This window comes from Phocoena sinus, chromosome 2, assembly GCF_008692025.1.
Source record: "Phocoena sinus isolate mPhoSin1 chromosome 2, mPhoSin1.pri, whole genome shotgun sequence".
Classification (NCBI taxonomy): domain Eukaryota; kingdom Metazoa; phylum Chordata; class Mammalia; order Artiodactyla; family Phocoenidae; genus Phocoena; species Phocoena sinus.
In genome coordinates this window covers 68,282,334-68,303,627 of record NC_045764.1, presented here as the reverse complement: position 1 = coordinate 68,303,627, position 21,294 = coordinate 68,282,334, and the positions used below count along the sequence as shown (strand labels likewise).

Sequence of the window (21,294 nt, the reverse complement as noted above, 5' to 3'; positions counted from 1 at the left end):
TTTCCCTGGCATGTCCCTTTGCTCAATGGATCATTCCTGGCCAGACCACACCCTGCCCCCCAGTCCCTGCACCACTGCAGAAGGGGTGGGGGTCTCTGCGTACAATTTATTTTCCAATGCCACCTTGAAGTTTGGTGACCGGCTCTAGGACACTTCGAAGGCTTTTCATTGATGAACAATTGTTACGAGCAGTGTCAGCCCAAAGCGGTACTCTTCACGTGATCCAGTCATGGATCTGGACACATTTTTATGTGAACAACTAGACAGCTATGACATTAATGTAGTGGCTAGACCATAACTACTTTTTCAACAAACTCTTTAGTGTGTATGTCACACTGTTTTAGAACGTCATAATGCATTCATTATGCTTTCATGTGTCAACATTGGCTCTTCTCACTTTGTCATGCAATGAACAGAGGAGACATCTCTGACATAAGTCTGTTGGAGCAATAGATGTCTGGGCCCTTTGCCTGATTTACTACCTTTTTTTTTTTTTTTTTTTTTTTTTTGCGGTGCGCGGGCCTCTCACCGTCGTGGCCTCTCCCGTTGCGGAGCACAGGCTCCGGATGCGCAGGCTCAGCGGCCATGGCTCACGGGCCCAGCCGCTCCGCGGCATGCGGGATCTTCCCGGACCGGGGCACGAACCCGCGTCCCCTGCATCGGCAGGCGGACTCTCAACCACTGCACCACCAGGGAAGCCCTGCTTTACTACATTTTAAAATCAGGCTGCTGATAACTTTCCCAACACAGAGTTTAGGGAGGGGTTTTTTAAAGAAACATTTGCATTGAGATAGAATTGACATACAATAACTGGCACATCTGGAAAGTGTACAATTTGATGAGTTTGACGTATGCACATACCCGTGAAACTATCAGCACGATCAGGGTAGCGAACGTGTCCATCAAAGTCTCCTTCTGCCCCTTTGTGCTTTTGCCCTCCTGTTGGCCTGCTGCCTCTCAGTCCCCAGGCAACCACTGGTCTGCTTTCTGTCACTATATGTTAGTTTAAATTGCATAAAATTTTATACTAATGAAATTGTTCAGGATGTCCTCTTTTGCCGGGGGGGGGGGGTACTTTCTTTCACACAGCATGATTATTTTCACATTCTTCTATGTTTTTGCATGTTGCAATCATGAATTCCTTTTTACGGCTGGGTAATATTTCATTGTGTGGATAGAAACAGGAGTTTTGATCTTCATGTTTTAATAAGCAAAGAGTTTTAGCTAAGGCTGTCAGAAGTAGGTGATCCACGTAAAATATTATGTCGGGGGAATTTGTACACTTGTGTTTTCTTTTTGTTTTAAAAGTTTCCTTTTCTCTTTTATAAATTTATTTATTTTATTTTCGGCTGCGTTCGCTCTTCCTTGCTGTGCGCGGGCTTTCTCTAGTTGCGGTGAGCGGGGGCTACTCTTTGTTGCGGTGTGCCGGCTTCTCATTGTGGTGGCTTCTCTTGTTGCAGAGCAAGGGCTCTAGACATGCGGGCTTCAGTAGTTGTGGCACGTGGGCTCAGTAGTTGTGGCACGTGGGTTCTAGAGCGCAGGCTCAGTAGCTGCGGTGCACGGGCTTAGTTGCTCCACCCCATGTGGGATCTTCCCGGACCAGGGATCAAACCCACGTCCCCTGCATTGGCAGGCGGATTCTTAACCACTGTGCCACCAGGGGAAGTGCCTGTTTTAAAAGTTTCTTATGGAGGAGTAGCTTTTTTCTTTTTCTTTTGAAAATGTGCTTTGAAAGAGCAAATACTTGTGTAGAATGCATTTGGCCCTGAATCTTCACTTAATTAAATCAGCAATTATTTAGTGTTTCCTGCTGGTGCTTGGGGGCACAGAAGGACTTCACGTCACAGCCAGCAGCTGATTTGTTTGTGACGTTTTAATATCCTACATGGGGTAGAACTGCAGTGCTTTTAGACACAGGACTGTGCCCTCTTGCCTACCATCAGCATCTCGGGGGCCAAATGCCTTCCCTGCCCGTGATTCTTCTGTGGCCAGGCATGGGGACGGAGTCTTGGAGCTGCAGTTTCCGCAGTTCTGTGATTCCTGCTCAGAGCATTGCGTGATAGGGGTCCAGGCAGGAAGTTAACCTCGTAGATTCCCTCATCCTCACAAAGCCACACACACCAGGGTGGGGCCGGAGTTGACCATGGGAGTTGAGTTCCCGGCATTTGGGCAGTCCCCAGCAGGAGCCGGAACGGAATGGCATTGCTGGGTAGTTGGAAATGTGTTCCTTTCTTCATTGTTCAGAGAAATTCTCCTGAAGGAAGTCTTCTACGTGTGAGAAAAACCAGTGAGCCTCTTATTAATAGTCACAGCTTGTCAGAGAAGGGACCTCGGATATACCTGGTCTAACCTGCCCATTTTACAGATGAGGACTGAGGCTCAGGGAACAGGAATAACTCACACATGGTCACTAACAGCAGAACTGGGACTTGGGAAACCCAGGCAACTGCTTTAGACCTTCACTTCCATGATCTGCGAGGGTGGGAGTTTCAAGAAAACTTGGTGAACTTTGGTGGGCTTGGGGAGGAAATTGTTACTCTCTCAGCCCCTGCTCAGAGGTGCTGGTACCATTTAAAACACCACCACCAACAACAGTATAAATTGTCCTCAGATGAAGTTTCTATAATGTTCTCTTATCTCATAGTTTCCTGACCTTGTCACCAACTTGTTCGAGGAATAACTTAAAAATTCAGGGGCGGATGATCAGTAGCCTTGTTGGGTGGTATTTTCTGGCACATGAACGAAAGGTGCTAGGTGATACCTTACGGTTGTGTAGCGCTTCTCAGTGTATGGAGGACCTTGGTGTGCAGTCTCTCACGTGAACCCCTTGACAGTCTTCTCAGGTGGGCCCTTTTTTCCTGGTGAGGAAACTGGCCCTTGAAGATGGGCCATTTTGCTTAAGGTCACCCAGGTGGCAAAGAGGAGCCAGAGCTGGAATGTGGTTCCTGGTTCCCAGTCTCATCTTGTTCCCACCTTGTCTCCTTCAAGGGAAGTGAGCGTGCAGGGCAGCAGCCTGACACAATGGAAAGACCCTAGGCCTTTGTGTTTGGAGTTCAGAGGTTAACTCTGCTCTCCTCGCTGTGTGACCTTGTGGAAGAATCTTAACCTCTCTGAACTCCATTGTCTTCTTTTGGAAAATGGGGCCCTGCCCAGCAGGATTAAAGTATATAAACATAAAATGCTTAGCAAAGAACTTGCTTATAGGAAGCAACTGATCAGTGTTAACCTCTGGAATGAAGGTGAGGCAAGTATGGGAAAAGCTAGTTATGAAAAGAGAGCCTGGAAAGCAAAACTAAGGACAGATGTGCACTAACGGTGGGGTGCCCTTGGCCCTGCTCTTCTTGCACACAGACTCTTCAGTGCTTTCTTATTTCTGTTAGTCCTTGATCCTTTGGAAAGTTAAGAAAACTGAGGTCCTCACTAAGTGCCTGGCACATAGGAGGCCCTCGGTAAATACAGATAGGCTGCTGGAGCCTCACCCTGCAGAGGTGTGGAGCAGCAGTATGCATGCGCCCGCAGCACTCCACACATTGGTTGAATGAAACAGGACAAAATTCTGGCAGAGGCCAGACTTCGAAGGTGCTGTGCAGGCCCGGGGCAGGTGGTCGGCCAGTGGAGGTGAGTGATGGTGCTAGAGGTGGCCGTGCCGTGGCACCAGGGCTGAGTGGGAATCAGTACAGACTAGGAGGGGTGCAGGGGAGGACGTTTCTCTCACTTAGATACAATCTCAAGTCATGCCCTGACATCGTCCCGTGTGTGTGTGTGTGTGTGTGTGTGTGTGTGTGTGTGTGTGTGTGTGTGTGTTTTAGGAACATCTCCATGTAAGTAATTGATGCTGTGAGCAGCGGAAAAAGGAGATGAAGCCCATTCTCTCTGCTGGGTGACTAGGACCTGACTAGTGTCAGGGTCAGACTGTTTAAGGGGTGTGGGGACAGAATTGTGGAGAAGTGGCTCTCCTTCTGCATCTCCACCTGGTGCAGGGAGCAGAGAACACCCGGGATACTTCTAGAAGCAGCCAGGATGACTCAGGGACTTGATCTTGCCTGGTACAGGAAGCCACGCAGAGCCGGAGGGCACCGCATTGTGGGGCAAGAAGAGAACATCCGGGAAACTTTCCCCTGTGCCCTCCACCAGGCCCCCCAAGCGGCCCCAGCCCCCTGCGGCCCCTCCCTCCGCCCTGCTCCTTCCAAGGAGCCTGTTTGAGAATTCAGTGATTCACTTCCCGTCTTCCACCCTTGTTTAATGTTCCCTCCATTGTTACCAAACAGTCCAGGCCCCGGTGGCAGGGGGTGTCCTGCACTCTGGCTGAGATGGGAGAGGAGGACAGAGCTGTTTACAGAGCCTGGGAGATGGGCCTGGCCTCCTAGGAAGACAGGCTGGGATGGCGCTGGGGCCCTGACAGCTGGCTGTGCGGGGGGTGGGAAGCGCCAGAAGGCGGTCTTCCTGCCCTGGAGGGGATCCCTGCCCTTTGCTGTGGGGTTAGCTTCTTTATTCCCCAACAGCTGAGTTTTCCATTTTGGGTCACAGATAGTTTTGGGATCATGGATTCCTGGAGTAGAAAAAAGGAACAGAAGGGTCCTTGGGGAGATGCTGTCTCTGCCTGGCCTCAGTCTCCTCCTTTGTGGGGAGAAAAAGGGGGAGGTGGTGACATGACTGACCTTTAGAGCCACACCCCCGCCCCCAGCTCCGAAGCCCTCCGATTCCTGAGCCTGGAACAAACCACACCAGGTTATCTGCGTTCACCCCCGCGTCTGGGGCGAGTCCCACCAAAGCCACAGCCACGGATGTGACCACGTCTGTGAGCCACGGCACCCGCTTGCCGACCTCTGACCTTGCGGGTCAGCAACTCTGCAGCCTCCCTCACCTTTCTGGTTTGAAGCCACCTTCTCTTAGGAAGCTGTCTGATATCAGTTGAATTCTTCCCTATCACATCACAGCTGGGACTGCCACTGTTTTGCTGAAACCGCTGTTAAGTTTGGGCTTTGGGGCTTTGTTTTCTTCTAACCTGCAGAAAGATAGAAAGTCCTGAAGTTTTCCCTTTTACCCTTGCCGTGTGTTGTTTCGTTTATAAGTGGGTACTCCCTCTTCTTGATCACGTATTTGCTCTACTGCTGTTGGTGATTCAGGTTTGTTTCCTCCAAGGCCCTGCGTGCCGCAGTCAAGGAGCGAGAAGGTGTAAACACTGCCCTTTTTAAGCTCCTTTTCGCTGTAAGTTAGTGTATTTCTCAGGTATGTGGCATGTCAGTGCTAGAAGGCAGGGAGACACTAGAGAGTGGTTGAACCCATCATTTTATAGACGGGATGCCCACACCTAGAGACCCCTCACTTTTCGGCAGCACAGCCAGCGTAAGGACCACGAACGCTCCAAGGTAGCCCACTTCCCAGGGTAGCCCCAGGTGCCTGCATTGCTTTCTCTTCTGGTAAATCCAACACTGATAAAATCTCCATTCTACAAATACTTGTTGAGTAAATTTATCGCAAAGCCTCCTGTCCAGTGTGTGCCTACAGCCTTAGCCACAGATGACTTGTCTGTCTTTGCGCCGAGTGAAGTAGGCAGACCTCTTCATCCACGAGCGTTTCAGCTCCCCGCACCCCGCCCCTGGCTGCTGTAGCAGAACTAACTAGCACCTGTGGCTGTCATTCCCCTGCTGTTTTTAACGGCACCTCTCAATACCAGCTGATAGCTTTGAGAACATTCCTGGTGTTGGGTTTCTGGCAGTAACTTGCGTCTGCGGGTCCCTTTACTATAAGGCTTCATGTCTTGTCTGGGTTCACAAGGCTGGGGTGCAGCCTGAGGTTTTTATCTGTTGCCTCCAACTTCTGATTGTTGCTGCCCGGAGGACTGAGTCGGTTGTCGTGACCTACTTGTGAACAAATGTCATATGCAAGCCCCGTGCTCCATCCAGGGGAAGTTAAGTTGGGTCTCCTTGCCCTCAAGGAGCTCCTGTTTTAGTTAGGAAGGGAAACCCAGACACACATGGAAGTTATTAATACTTAATCGTCCCAGGCCTTTGGTGATAGGGATGATGAGTTCGGTGAGTGTTGGACAGTAGTGTCTGTAAATCTTTGCAGAGGGGAGAACAGAGAGCGGTCATTCTGCAGAGAGAGCCACAGAATGGGATAATTTTTGAGCTGGAGGCATCATTGGGCCTGTCATAGGGCTGAAGGGAGCCTCTGGACCCCCAGACAATCTCAGCGTGCCGCCGCTGGCCGAAGATCTCTGGCTTTGGGGACGCGAGAGCCCCATGCTCAGGTGCTGTGGCTGCGATGTGTTACCTCTGCTACTTGAGCCAGTTAAGCCTTGTGCATTTCCTTACCTGTAAAACAGGCCTCCAGATATCTGAGCTGTTTGGGAAGTGGGGGTCTGATGGGCGGTGGGTGGGTGGGTACTCTGTGGGTACTTGGCTGGGACTTGGGTGCGCTGCGTGTGGGAGGGAGTTGTGAGTGTTGCGAGTGGACCCAGGGGAGGGAGCTTCACCTGGAAGCTTTTCTGTGCTCCTGAGTGGAGCTGCTCACGGGGGCTGCAGCTTTTAGCCCAGAGCCATTTAGTCAATGAGACCAGCTTAAGTAGCAGGCAACAGCCACCCTGACTTGTAAGTTCTAAGTCCTCCCTTGTTTATTTGGAAACGCCATCTTCCTGCCCATAGGGGTTCTTTGCTGTCTTAGGTGCAGTTGCCCCCAATGAACCACAGCCTTTTGTTTAAGGACAATAGGAAGTCTGGCCCCTTAGACTGAAAGGAATGCTGATTGGCTGCCTCAGTGTCCTCAGGATAGCGATGCCCAAAATATACCGGACACCCGCTCTTTGTTACCGGTTAGATGGAAACGGCTTATGTAAGCTTGTAAAGCTTTGGTCCAGAGAGAAGCAGAGTGTCTGTGGCATGTTAGAGTTCGGTGTCCTGCAAACGCTGTCTCTTCCGCTTACAAAGGTAGCTATGTAACTTCATGGTCCTTCAACTCACTTCTTCTAGAAATGTGGTCATTTCCCACCCCTCCCTTGCTTCCAGCTCCCCCGCAGTGGCTGCCCTGAAAGGTTTGAGGATTCTAAAGGCTTTGGGGCCGCTTTTAAAAATAGGGAAATGTGGTTAAGGCTGAAACGCGGGAATGTTCCTTTCCTAACCCATATTGTATGGCATTTCACTAGGAATGGTTGTAAACTTGGAGCTTGAGTGAGCGCTTCCAGAAGCCTTACCTCTCAGTTTGAATGTCACAGAAAGTTGCCAGGTTTGCCCTTTGCTTCCATGCTCTGTAGCACTTGTGACATTGTTTTATCTCTCTGGCCAGTGATTCATAATTAAGGAAGTCAGAACTGAGCAATTAACACAAAACCTCCTCATTTGCCCTCTTCACCTCTCCCCCACCCCCCAACTCCCCTAGTCACGAACACCCGCCTGACGTTTTCTATAAGTCTTTGGAAACTTTGATTTGTTTTGATAGGATGAGGTAGCCAGTAATCATCACCATCGCCTGGTTCCACTCGTTTAAGCCCAACTGTCTGTGAGAATCTTCTCCAAAAAAAAAAAGAGGAAAGAAAATCCCAGCCCCAAACGTGCAGTCTGCCCACAGGAAGTGATTCACGGGCTCGGTTCATGCAAACCTGATGGGGCAGGAGGTGGGAGGCTGGGAACTGGGTCTGGGAAAAGACAGCCCCGGAGAGGATACTCAGACCTTAATGGTTTCTGCTGGAAGAAAGTGAAAAACAGAATGACTAAGAGTCCTGTAAAAAGAATTGTTTGTTTAGTGAAGTGAGCTAGTACTGGTGTTCACTGGGAGGTAAGACAAGAGAAATAGCAGTTGTCAGGGGAGGTGACTTTTTGGAGCCCTGCCTTTTTATTTTTTAAGAGATCAAAGACATTTCTCAGTCTTAAGGCATTTATTAGTGGAAGGTTGAGATCTCTAGTTCAAGCCCCAGTTTTCTCTTCAGAAAAAAAGGGTCTAAGCCGAGATAATGATCTAATACTCTCCAAAAGCTCTTCTTTTCTCTTTTTACTTTTCCCTCCAAAGTTAGACTTTTGAGGCTAGTAAATATCTTTCCGTGACTGCTCACGGAGGGTCACGTTGTCAGAGAGAGAAGGAATCCTTTCTTCCTGCGTGCTTCTGTCCTGTGGGCTTCAGCCTGCCATTTTATTTTATTTTCCCCCAAATTGAAAATACAAATTAATCCGTTTCCCCAAAGCAGTTTGGAAACAGGCAACCTCTAAGTGCTGGCTGTGTGAACAGCCCTGCTGCAGAGCCAGGACCACAGGAGGCCAGAATCACCCAGTAGAATGAACAGAGAGATATCTAAACACACTTAGATTCACGATTTCCATTTCAAACTCCCCGTATTTTATGAGGTGAGCTTTAGGGGTGAGGGTTGTAATAAAAGCTGGGCTGAAGTGTGCATTTTTGCCTTAAGCCCATCAGAAAGAACATTGCCAAGGGCTGTGAGTATCCTGAAAGTTCCATGAGTGGTCTCTTTAAATAAACAAATAGATGATCTTCAGACTTAATTCCATTCTTGAATGTTAACTGGCAGAGTGAAACGGCCATGCAGAAAGTTCTCTGTAGCCCGGCAACGATTCTTTCTCCTTGTTTTGGTAACCAGAGACCAACCCAGACTTCTGTATGTAGCATCTTCCCTTTTCAACTTGAAACCTCTGTGTTCCTGCCGACACTCGAGAAGAAGCGATTCCCATCAAGTTGGTTCTTGGAGAAGAAAAAATTTATGAACACCAAAGCTGTGAAATAGAAAGATGTCAAATGAAACACTCCCTTTCCTCCTCCTTGTCTTCTCCCCCTCTTCCTCCTTCAAGATTTAACTACTTTCTTTGCATGGGTGAGGGGGAAGGGAAGGGGGGGGGGGGTACCATGACCATGGTTTCACCAGAGCCCAAGGAGAATCTCTGGTTCATACAGAATGATCACTGTGCTTTGCAGGCATGGGCAGCTGGGTTTGGGGTATCACACCCAGGCTACAAAATAGGGCACTGCTTCTTGCCGATCTGGGCAGCGTTAGGCAAGTCACTCAACGTCACATGAATCCTTCACCTGGGAGTGAGGAGACCCACCCTCCGGGATCCCTGTATCCAGTGAGATAATAATGAGTGAGAAGTGCCAGATAAACACCTGCTCTGAGGTATAAATTCCTTCTGTTTTCCCCAACCTGTGCCCACGTCCAGAGCACTTCCTTAACCCGCGGGTTCTCAAGGGGCCTAGGGGAGTGACTTGGCCCCCTAGGGGACCTTCGGCAATATCTGGAGACAATTTTGGTCAGCACAGCTGGCAGGGGGTGCTACTGGCATCTAGTGGGTACAGGCCAGAGATGCTATATAACCTACGACGCACAGGACAGCTGCTACTCCCCTACCCCCGACATAGAATTATCTGTTCCCAAATGTCAGGAGAGCTGAGGTTGAGCAACGGGGTGGGGGTGGGGGGCTCGCCTTACTCGTAGCCACTGTTGAAAGTTTCTTGGTGTCCGTGTGCTTTACAGATGATTATGATTAAGCCAAAGTTTCTCCAAATCAGCCTCCTGCTTTTCTAGGACGTACACACTCTGCACATCCCTGGCCCCTTGGGAGGAAAGAAGCCCCGAGGTCCAGATGATGGGTTTCCTGTGGGGTCCAGCCCCCCTGCAGACGGCAGGATGAGGTGTTCCATGGCTTCTTCCTTCCAGGGTCTGCCCAGGGGGCTCCTGCCACCTCTGGGGCTCACACTCGGGCCCTGTCTGCTTGGAGCACTTGTCACGGACCTGAGCCAACTGCTCTGGAAATCTCTCGAGGGGAAGGGAGACTCAGTCCAGTGGGGAGGAGTGAGGGCCATCTGCTGGTCTGGAGTACAGCATGGGGGCGGCTTGAGTCTGGCATTTTATGGAGTGTCCCCCAGTTTGGCAGCCTGAAGCGCCGGATATTATCCATCGGCAAGTTCAGATGGGAATTGGGTTCTTTGTGAAGTGGTTCAGTGACTGCTGTCAGGGGTTGTGAAATCCTGTTCTCAGCTCCTCGCAGACCAATGTAAACTGGAACCTTAAAAAATGTGCTTAGCATACTTAACAGAACTTGCTGAGGACACTTATGAAACTGGGCTGGGGCATGTGGTCACTGTATCAGGGCTTAACAACCGAACCTCAGTTATCCGGATCGCCCCCCGCCCCGGGTCTGGTTCCTCCTTTGTGGCGCCAGGTGACAAGAAGGGGCCGATGTTGGAAATGTCGCTTTTTATTTAAACTCTTAACAACCAAAGAAAACTTTGAAAGGGTCTGGGGAATCGTATATTCAGTGTACAGCTCAATTTCTTCTTGCTTGTAATGGTTTATTTTAATATAACTTCAAACCTCAGAAAGTTGCAGTGATGGGACAGGAATCATAGTACACATCCTCCACCGAGAGTCAATTTTTTTTTTCCATCCCGAAGAGTCAGAAATTTGGGCCACTTAAGATTCGGTACAACAAAGACAAAATTATGTTTTGTGGCACTCAGCTTACCGCGGGGAAAGTGTGGACTCACACACGTTTCTCAGACTTCATTGGTGGCGAGGCCCGGCTACAGTGAGATAGCAGCTGGGAGGCCGCCTTCTCGCTCTGTGTTCATTTGCTGGGTGACCTTGAGGTGCTTCATCTATCAGTCTGTTTCCTCAACCACAGAAGGAAGGAATTGGTCCAGATGCTCTCAAGGTCCTCATGTCGCAGCTGTCTGTAGTTCTCCAGAGGAGGTTTTCAGGCAGACACTTAGCCAGAGTTTAGCCGACCAGGACATTTTGTTCCCTGAATGTTAGGCCTCTGTGGTTTGTCACCTGCAACCTTGCGACTCGACACGTGACCCCTGTGCGGTACTTCTGCCTGGAACAAAGGATGCTTTGGTTTTCGCTGTGTTGACCAAAGGGAGAGGATCCTAGGTGAACCCCCAAATCCAATGGCCCTCTCGGCAGGAGTGTTTTCAGGGCTTTCATATTTGATCCTCTGTCAAACAGCGGTACTGGGCTGTCCTTGATAGGGAAGAGAGAAGGGCACATTCTGATACTTGCATATGAAGGAGAGGCAGAGTGGGAGATCTGAGAGCAGACACTGGCACTTAAAGGCCAGATGGAACCAATGGAACTATGGCTACTCAATGAGCAAGTCGAAAAAGAAAGCTGGTCTCCGGAAGAAGCTAGAAAGTTTAGTAGTGTGTGTGTTTTAAGTAAGATGGGTTTCAACAGAAATACGATTGTATCAACAAATTTACTTTCTGTTCACTTCTTCGGCTCAGGTAACCAGAATAGTGCCTGGGATTTGGTAGGTGTTCGGTCACTCTTTGATGATGGATAAGAAGTCAGTTTCCCTGGTAGGGATGCGGCATAGAACCGAGAAAAAGCACTGTTTACCTCTCCCTCTCACCCTCCTTTTCTCAGCACTGGTGTGGGCTTGAATTCTGACCCTGCTCTTGTACAAGTTATATGACTTTGGGCAAAGCCCTTAGGTTCTCTGAGCTCAGTGAAGGTAGGATACACTGAGGTTGAGCCATGTTTGTACTCTCGCATTGTAGCAGTGTGCCCGGCGCATGGTTCGTGCTGTGAATATATCCCGGTGCGTTTCTGGAGCTTATGTGCTCAGCTCACAATTTTCTCCCCAACCCCCATGTCAAAGTCCACTGGTATTTCATGTCAGCCCCCAGATGGCTGTGGGTCCGAGATCACTGGTCACAGGGACGTGAGTGGCATGTGGGGCCCTGGCCCTGCCTCTCCGCCCCGAGTGTGCTGGCGGGCGTCACCTCACCAGCAGCTCTGGACCCTGGCATGTCCATGTCCTTGGCTGTGGCTCCCACCCCCATTTTGGGATACTTTACAGGTCCCACTTGGAGCCAACGGGAGGAAACCTAAGTTCCTGCCGCAGGAAATGGTTCGGCTGGTGAAGAATATATTTAAGGAATAAAACCTCTGTCAGAGGAGCTTGAGAGGGTTGCTGGAGAAAGGCTTTTGGGGGTCTCTCATCAGGAAGCCACTGGGTGTGGGGTGAGACCTCAGCCCAGAGGCGGATGCCTGGGACTGTGCTCTTAGCCCCAGCAGCTGGTCTTGGGTTACGACGAGGAAGGGCTGGGTCAGGGAGAGGGGCGGGTCATACATAGACCCTTTTCTGCAGTGGCGCATGCTCACGGTAACGTCTGCTCGGAATGAAGACTTATTGATTGGTTTTACTTAAGATGGGCTTGGTACCCTGTAAGGCTGGGGAGAGTGTGTACCGGACACATCAGCTAAATTAAATGCAGCAGCTGAAACTCCCAATTCACCATTAATCCTCTGGTAAGCACTGCTGTGTATTTTGAGTGGGACAGAGGGATAAAAGGAGCCCTATGACGGATGGCCCTGGGCAGCCCAGACTTGGAACCAAAAGGAGTGGTCGCCAATGCATAAAAGGACGTGCATGAGATGCCCTCCTTGTCGTGAGTTTGGGAATTGTAGGGCCCAGAAGCAGGGGCCTGGACCAGATGACTCCTGGAGGGTGCTGCCGAGCCAGCCTGGTGGTCATGTGCTCGCGAGCTGGAGAGCGTGCCTGTCTCCCCACCGTCGGGAGAGCTGCCCTGTAGCTGCAGCCTGGATGCAGACGGCTGTGTGATCCTAGGAGGCGAGCCTTGCCTCTCAGATGGAGCGGGTGCATAGTGAGGCGGGACTGTTACAAGACTTGACTTACGACCTGACTGCATCGTGGTGAGGCTGCTCTGAGATAAGGAGCCCGGAAGCCTTGTGAAAACTAGAAGCATCAGGCCGCCCGAGGCCTCACTGCGGCCCCCTGGGCTGTGCAAACGGCTGGCCAAGGCAGGGCAAGGGGTCTGGTGTTTTGGACCTCCTACTGGGAACCTTCTTTACCAGGCGCTGTCATAGTAATAGGAGCAGTAGTAGTTATACGACAATAATGACAATGGATTGGTGCCATTTATCGTGTCCTAACGATATGCCAAAGGCTTTCCGTAGAATGTCATTTAGTCCTCCCAACAGTCCAGCGAAGGGACTTATTTCAGGTGAAAGATAATTAAGACCAAGACATTATAAGCAATATGATCAAGTTTACATAGCTATTGACCAGAGTCAGTATTTGAATCCATGTTTATCCAGTCCAAAGCCCTTGCCTTTTTTTTTTTTGGAAATGTGGTATAGTTGACATACAACAAAGTGCACATATTTAAAGTGTACAGCTTGATAACTTTTGACATACGTATACACCTGTGAAACCACCGCTACAATCAAGGTGGCAGACGTAGCCTTTACTCCTTGATAAGCCCCCTCTCCCAGGCCCCCCCCCATCACCCCATCCCTAGGCAACCGCTGACCTGCTTGCCGTCATGCAAATGTAAGTTTGCATTGTTCCTTTACTTTAAGTTACTCTGTATAATGTTACGCAAACGGAATCGTGTCTGGCTTTCTTCACTCAATGATTATTTTTTGATTCATCCGTGTTGTTTGTATCAGTAGTTCATCCTTTTTTGTCGCTGAGTGGTAGTCTTTGTATGGCTGTTTCACAGTTTATTCACTCACTTGTTGGGAAACACTGGGTCATCTCCAGTTTGGGGCCATTATAAATACAGCTGTATTTCATGCACATGTCTTCGTGTGGACAGATGCCTTCACTGCTCTCGGGTAAGCACTTAGGGGTGGGCTGAGGGGTTCCTACGGTGGGTTTCTGTTTTGAAATTTTAAGAAACTTCCAAACTGTTTTCCAAAGCAGTTGTGCCATTTTACGTCCCCACCAGCAGCGTATGACGTTTCAGTTGCTCCACATCCTTGCATGTGGCACAGTCTTTTAAGTAGCAGCCATTCTAGTAATGATGGAGTGGCATCTCGTTGTCGTTTTAGTTTGCACTTCTCTAGGGACTAGTGATGTTGAGCACCTTTTCATGCACTTGTTTTGCAATCTTTTTTATCTTTTTGTGTAGCGTCTGTTCAGATCATTTACCTGTTTTGTTTTTTAATGGGTGGTTTGTTTTCTTAATAGTGAGTTTTCAGAGTTCTTTATATATTCTGGAAATAGGTCTTTTACCAGATACACGCTTTTTGCAAATATTGTCTCCCAATTTGTGGCTTGTCTTTTTTATTCTCTTAACAGGGTCTTTCAAAGACCAGAAGCTTAAGCTTTGATGAAGTCCAATTTATCAACTTTAAAAAAAAAATGGAATGTGTTTCTGATGTGGTATCTTTGCCCATCCCAAGGTCACAAAGGTTCTCTCCCGTGTTTTCTATTAGAAGTCATATCGTTTTAGGCTTTTTATTATGACCCACTTGAGTTAATTTTTGTATAGGGTGCAAGGTACAGGTTGGATTTCATTTTCCTTGCATGTGGCCATCCAGTTGTTCTGGTACCATTTGTTGAAAAGACCTTTCTTTCTGTACAAAATTGTCTTTGGGCCTGTGTCGAAAATCAGTTGTCCATATATATGTGACTACTTCTGGACTCTCTGAGCTTCCATCGATCTGTACCTTCCTTAATTTAAAAAAATTTAAATTATACTATCAAACTGATTCATGTATGTAGTTTAAAAAACTCAAGAAGTCCTTGAAAAACTCAAGTCTCTCTTGAATTTTTAATTTATATTTTTATTTCCAGGAGTGCTTTTCAGTAGTCTGTAAATGTTCCTGTTTTAGGATTGCAATAGCTCATCTCCCCAAGAGTAGTTTTTGTTTTATTTGGAAGTTTTCTTCTGCTCGCTGCATTGTCTCAGACTTCTTTTTTTTTCTCCCCCACTTATTTCTATCTCTGCGCCTCCTGTTAGAGGCTTTCTTTAAATGGCTGGGGATTCTGGCCTTGCGTTCACATTTGAGAGCGTGGCAGTAAAAAGCCGATTGCCTGTTCTGTGTATGGTGGTGGGAGGGGCCTGTTGGCGGGTGGGCTTCCCCGTAGGGAGAACTGGCAGAAACAGGGCTGTTTAGTTGGGGAATCCCCAAATGTCAGTATTTCAGGTCTTTTCTTGTGGACTGAGCTGTTTAATTCCTCCACAGGCAGGGATGGGGTAAGCAAGGGAGCTGAGCGCTCTGTTCATGAACTCCTGTTTCCTAGCCCCTGTCTGACCTTCACCCGCAGCCGTGCCCTGGCGGCCCTGTCTAGAGCCCCGCTCTCCCATTCATTTTCGGCAGAGAGCAAACCTGTCTCTGGCAGGGTTGGGGAGGTCCTGTTTATGGGGAGGCCTGGGGGGAAGGAGCTGGGATCTGCCTGCCTCTTCTGTAGACAGTTAACCCATCCTCCTGTTCTCAGCCAAGTCTTGACAAGTGTGTGTGGTGCCTCCAAGTTCAGACTCTTTCCCAGGTTCAGTCTGCTAAGTCTGTTCCCATTCGGCCATCTGCTTTCCACTTTTGTCTGCTCTCCTCTCCTACCCATTGTCTTGGGCAGGACAGAGATAAATGCATCCATTCAGTTTGTTGTATTTGACCGAAGGACTTCCTTAGCCTCTCCCGGCCCTCTCTCCCACCGTTTCTCCCTCCTCCTCCCCCCTCCCTCCCTCCTCCCTCCCTCTCCTTGTCCCTTCCCCCTTTCTCTTCCCCCTCCTCCCCTCCCCCTCCTCCTGTCCATCTCCCTCCCACTATCCATCACTTGCCTCCACCTTCCCTCCACCTCCCTCCCATCATCCCGTCCTGTGTCCCCTCTCCCTCCTCCCCGCCACCCCCTCCTTTTTACTCCCCCCACCCCTTCTCCCTGCTCCTTCCTCTGTGCCTGGAGCGCTCTCTGCCGTACTTCTTCAGGTAGACAGCCAGGCTCTTCAGGCCCTGAGAGGAAACAGCCCGTGTAATGCAGAAAGGATTGGATGAGGAATCAGGACATTGCAGTCTCTGCCTACAGATGTGATGAGCCTTCTGTGCTCCTTTACCACATCCTTGATTCTCCTTCCCATCCCTCAACTCCCAAAGCCCATAAGGGCCACATCACGCCCAGACCTTGGCCTCCGTCACGTGACATGTCTGAGCCTCGTGTGCCCCGAGGTGTCCCATTTCTGCCCACTCCACGCCCTTTTCCCCCTTGCAGGCCCGTGAGCAGGCCCTGGGTCACTCTGGGTCTCTGGCTCGGCTGTCCCAGTCCTGGGGGTTAGGATGTTAGGGCGGCGTGTGAGTGTCGCTCCACGTCAGGAGTGCCCAGGGCGTCCTGTCCCCGCACCTGCCCTGCCTAAGGCACAGGCCCAGTGCAGGGCTGATGGGAACTTGGCCTTTCGTGCCCTCTCTCAGGCCGTCTGCCCCGTGGAAGCAGGGACCCTTCTCTTGCGTTGTCCACCATCACCCCTCCTCCTGCTCTGTATTACTATTGTTTTTTTACATCTGTGATTCTATTTCTGTTTTGTAAATAGGTTCATTTGTACCATTTCTTTTTAGATTCCACATATAAGTGATATCATATGATGTTTTTCTTTCTGTCTGACTTCACTCTGTATGGCAATCTCTAGGTCCATCTGTGTTGCTGCAAATGGCATTATTTTATTCTTTTTATGACTGAGTAGTATTCCATCATACATACGTTCCGCATCTTCTTTATCCATTCCTCCGTCAATGGACATTTAGGTTGCTTCCATGTCCTCGCTATTGTGAATAGTGCTGCGTTTTTTGTTTTTTTTTTAAAGCAAGAGTGCTAACCCTTCCATCAACCAGGTGGGGGTTGGGGGCTCCCTCCACAGCCCACTCTTTCCTCGCTGCTGGTCTGAGCCTCTCTCCAAGGCCTCCCCCTGCAGAGGCCACTCCAGATGTCTAGCTGGCTCTCTGTTGGGGCTTTTGTCCAACACTGAAGAGCAGATGTGCCCACTTCCCTATCTATGAGCACACGGTGGCTTTGCAAGAAAATGGGAAGAGCTGAGTCCCTCTCTGTCCCCACACATCACCTCCCACTCTCCCTTTCTCTCGTCCTCAGCCCCACAGCTCACCTCACTTCTCCGGGGCCGGGTTTGCAGAGTGGCCATCGTGATGGGGAAGAATAACGGTCCTATTGGTGCTTCACGAAGCACTTTTGAGTGGATACTGAGCTGCGTGAGGTCAGGGGCAGCAGTGGGGGGAGAATGTTCCATTTTACAGATGAGGTAACTGAGGGTCCTGGAGACTTCAGGACTTGCCCAGGGTCTCACAGCCGGAAGAGGAAAACCTCCTCTTGACCCCAGGTCTCATGAGTCCACATCTGGCCATCTGCCTTCTGTATCTCAGGGGCGAGTCCCAGGCTGTCTTCTCTCGTTCTGCCTCCTAATTACTGTTTCTGGGCTGTTGGGGTTCCTTGGTCTGGGGCCCCACAGGAGGGAGGTAATTACATCCTTTGAGCTGCCCTGAGTCAGCAGATCCCTGTCAGTCCCTGTGCCCAAGTCCTGTTCTGACCTCTGTCTGTCCTCCCCCCTGCCCAGGCCAATGCCTTGGAGAGTTTGACTGGATTCCTGTTTCTCTCTCTTTGGTTGGTGATTCTGGTTGCATCTGGCAAGCCCCTCCCTCACAGAGTGTCCATACATTCCATATATTCAGGAAAATGGGTGCCCTCAGTCGTATGGGGGCAGGGAGGGAGAGCTTCAAATGCCTCTCCACCAGGCCTGCCCAGCTATTAGAAAAGTCCTGCCCGCTGGCCAGTGGGGTCCTAGGATCGGCCGTCTTGAAGAAAGAGCAGTACTGCCTCTGGGTGCCTCCTTATTTGTTCGTTTTTGCGGTACGCGGGCCTCTCACCGTCGTGGCCTCTCCCGTTGCGGAGCACGGGCTCCGGACGCGCAGGCTCAGCGGCCATGGCTCACGGGCCCAGCCGCTCCGCGGCGTGTGGGATCTTCCCGGACGGGGGCACGAAGGGTGCCTCCTTATTGATGAGCATCCATCTCATCCACTCCGACTCTCCACTACCCCCAGTCTGCTTGTCCCTGCAGCCAGGATTATCACGGGGCCTGTGGCTTTTAGAAAAAAGGCAGAACCTCTCACCATGGCATCTGAGACCCTGCAGAGGCACCCCTGTCTGCTACCCCAGCCTCCCTCCTCTCTGGTCACTCTGGCCTTCATTCTGGTATTCCTCCTCACCGTGTTTTCCACCTTCCCAGGGCCTTTGCACATGCTCTTCTCTCTACTTGGAGTGCCCTCCTCCCGTACCCCTTTGACTACTTAGTTCTTACTTATCCTTCAGACTTCCTGGTCAACCACCACCTCCTCAGAGATGCCCTGTCCCGCCCTTCAGTGCAGCAGGGTCCCCAGGGTCATATGCTCTTGTGGTTCCCCGCACTTCGTTTGTCATTGTAGCTGTCCTGATCATGTGATTAATGTCGGTCTTGCCCACGGAAGTTCTGTGGAAGCAGGGACCGCTCTGTGGTCTCTTTTACTCCCTTTCCCTCACCACTGTGACCCTGGTGCCACACGGAGTAGGAGGTCATTAAAGACTTGTTAGATAAAGGACTCTGTGTGAACGGAACCTCCTCACCTGTCTGATACCTGGCGTTGCTTGAAGTCTCTCAGCTCTCCCTCCAGATGCCTCCTGCCTCCGACCTTACTCTTGGTTGACGGCGCTCCTGCCACACAAGCTCCCAGCTGTCGTGGCCTGTGGCGCTGCTCCAACTTTCTTGTCCTGCAGATGACCTGGGGATTTTAGAAAGAGGAAGTATCTGATATAGTGGGTTGGGGTAGCCTCTGAGATTTTGCCTTTTTCACGAGCTTCTGTGGACCCGTGCCGCTGGCCCACCAGGGACCACGCTCAGGCCTGGGGTGGGGGGCGCGGCGCCAGGTCAGCTGCTCAGAGGCTAAGTCACCACGGAAGACGCGGTTTGCACAGGGACAGGACACTGCCGTAGGGGGTGGGTTCGGCCCAGCCAGGCCGGGGACCGTGGCAGAACCAAGTCACAGGCTCGGTTCCTGCTCTGCTCACGCACGACCGCTTAGGCCTCAGCTCTGAACTGGGACACCTGGGGCAGCCTGCCAGCAGCCCTCACGCTGAGAGGGACTCCCGAGAGGTCTGCCGCGTAGCCTCTGACCAGTTAAAATTCCCCTTCATTGCCTTCTCTCCCTCCCTGCCTTATCACAAACACCAACTGAAAAAAAGAGGGTTGGGTTTTTTTTTTCCTGGTTTCTCATGTGTGAGAGAGGAACTGGGTGAGTGTGGAAAGCGATTGTGGGGGGGAGCTGTGTGCCGTCACCCTCCTCCTCAGCATCACCGTGGCCCTCACATCGGCTCCTGAAGGACTCCCGTCTCCTAGTTCAGCCCTGTCCCCTCTGCACACCTCCACCTGGCCCCGACCTTTCCAGAGCATGATTCGCTGTCGTTCCCCTCATGGGGCGGGTCCGAGGTCAGCTCTGCCAGCCTGGGAGCCCTCGGCCTTGCTGGGTGGGCCTCTGTGTTCTTCTCCTGGACCCCTTCCAGCACACACAGAGCTTCTCTGATCTCCTGGCCCTCTGCGTGTGAGACAGACCAGCGGAGGGGAGCTTCCTGAGTCTCTGCCAGCGAGCTCTCATGGAGCTCGGCAGGCCAGACTTGGGAGGAGGCAAGCCAGACCCGCTTCACTGTCTGTTTCTGCCCCTCCCGTTCCCGGCAGGTCCCTGGATGGCCGGCTGCAGGTGTCCCACCGGAAGGGGCTCCCCCATGTCATCTACTGCCGTCTGTGGCGATGGCCCGACCTACACAGCCACCACGAGCTGCGGGCCATGGAGCTGTGTGAGTTCGCCTTCAACATGAAGAAGGACGAGGTCTGCGTGAATCCCTACCACTATCAGAGGGTGGAGACCCCAGGTACGCCGCCTCTGTAGGGTCTGCGGCTTCCTGCGTGACGTCGCCCTCCCCCCCCCCCCTCCCCACTTCCCCCTCCCTCCCTCCTTCCACCTCCCCGCCGCCTCTGTAGGGTCTGCAGCTTCCTGCGTGACGTCGCCCTCCCCTTCCTTCCTCCCCACTTCCCCCCTCCCTCCCTCCCTCCTTCCACCTCCTCTGCAGCCACCTACGTGACGTCGCCCTCCCCTTCTTCCCTCCCCACTTCCCCCCCCCTCCCTCCCTCCCTCCTTCCACCTCCCTTCCTTCCCTCCCCACTTCCCTCCCTCCCTCCTTCCACCTCCCCGCCGCCTCTGTAGGGTCTGCAGCTACCTACATGACATCGCCCTCCCCTTCCTTCCCTCCCCACTTCCCCCTCCCTCCCTCCCTCCTTCCACCTCCCCTTCTTCCCCCTCCCTCTCCCCTCCCTCTCCCCCTTTCCCCTCTCTCCCCCTCCCCTTTCCCCTTCCCTCTCCCCTCCCTCTCCCCCTTTCCCCCTCCCTCTCCCCCTTTCCCCCTCCCTCTCCCCTCCCTCTCCCCCTTTCCCCCTCCCTCTCCCCTTTCCCCTTCCCTCTCCCCTTTCCCCCTCCCTCTCCCCTTTCCCCCTCCCTCTCTCCTTTCCCCTTCCCTCTCCCCTTTCCCCTCCCTCTCCCCTTTCCCCCTCCCTCTCCCCTTTCCCCCTCCCTCTCCCCTTTCCCCCTCCCTCTCCCCTTTCCCCTCCCTCTCCCCTTTCCCCTCCCTCTCCCCTTTCCCCTCCCTCTCCCCTTTCCCCCTCCCTCTCCCTTCCCCCTCCCTCTCCTCCCTCTCCCCCTTCCCCCCACCCCTTCCCCCTCTCCCTCTCCCCCTTTCCCTGTCTCCCCTTCCCTCTACCCCCTTTCTATACCCCACTCCCCCTTCTCCCTCCCCCTTTCCCCTCTCTCCCCCTTTCCCCTCTCTCCCTGTCCTCTTTGCAAGGAAGGGCCTGTGGTGCATTTGGGGGTGCAGGGGCTTTGGTGCCAGCCTGGCATCGACACTGATCCACCTCTGCTCTGTTTCCTCTGGACAGTTCTACCTCCTGTGTTGGTGCCACGCCACACAGAGATCCCGGCCGAGTTCCCCCCGCTGGACGACTACAGCCATTCCATCCCCGAAAACACTAACTTCCCTGCCGGCATCGAGCCCCAGAGCAATATTCCAGGTATGCACACATGGGCAGTGAGGCCGGCCCAGGGGGCGGGGGCCAGATAGACCCGTCACCCGGTCTCTGCACACACGCTGGGCCGAGGCCCCTGACTCAGAACTGCATCCCTGTGGGGAGAGGACCCGTGGCCTTGGCTCCCCACTCACTAATGATGCTTTTCTTGGCACGGAGGAGCGGCGGCGTGACCCTCCCGCCGAGGCCTCAGTGCAGTCATTTATTTTGGAAGCGGAAATAGCAACGCCGTGTTTCTCTCACCGCCCTCGCGGCCGGGGCTGGAGTTCAGGCAGGATCCCCGACAGTCTGGGGGCTGCAGAGGCAGCGGGCGAGCAGAGGGCCGAGGGCCGGGCAGTGTGCGGAGAACTGGCCCTGTAAGTAAGCCCGGGGAGGGTTACAAGCTGGGTGGGAGGTTTTATTCCACTGGGAGAAGCGGGCTGCGCCGGCAGAGTG

General features: G+C 52.0%; 1 protein-coding gene across 4 annotated transcripts in view; it reads left to right on the top strand.

Moving 5' to 3' along the window:
• Positions 1-21,294, top strand: part of SMAD3 (SMAD family member 3) — a 120,563-nt gene that overhangs the window by 72,727 nt on the left and 26,542 nt on the right. For 3 of the 4 annotated variants that reach the window (XM_032623918.1, XM_032623919.1, XM_032623920.1), the window contains exons 2-3: positions 19,462-19,655; positions 20,713-20,844. In XM_032623918.1, coding sequence (XP_032479809.1) covers positions 19,462-19,655; positions 20,713-20,844 — 326 coding nt within the window. Of the gene's footprint in view, positions 1-19,461; positions 19,656-20,712; positions 20,845-21,149; positions 21,216-21,294 lie in introns of those variants that run through there. The other variant, XM_032623921.1, reaches the window with a different exon arrangement.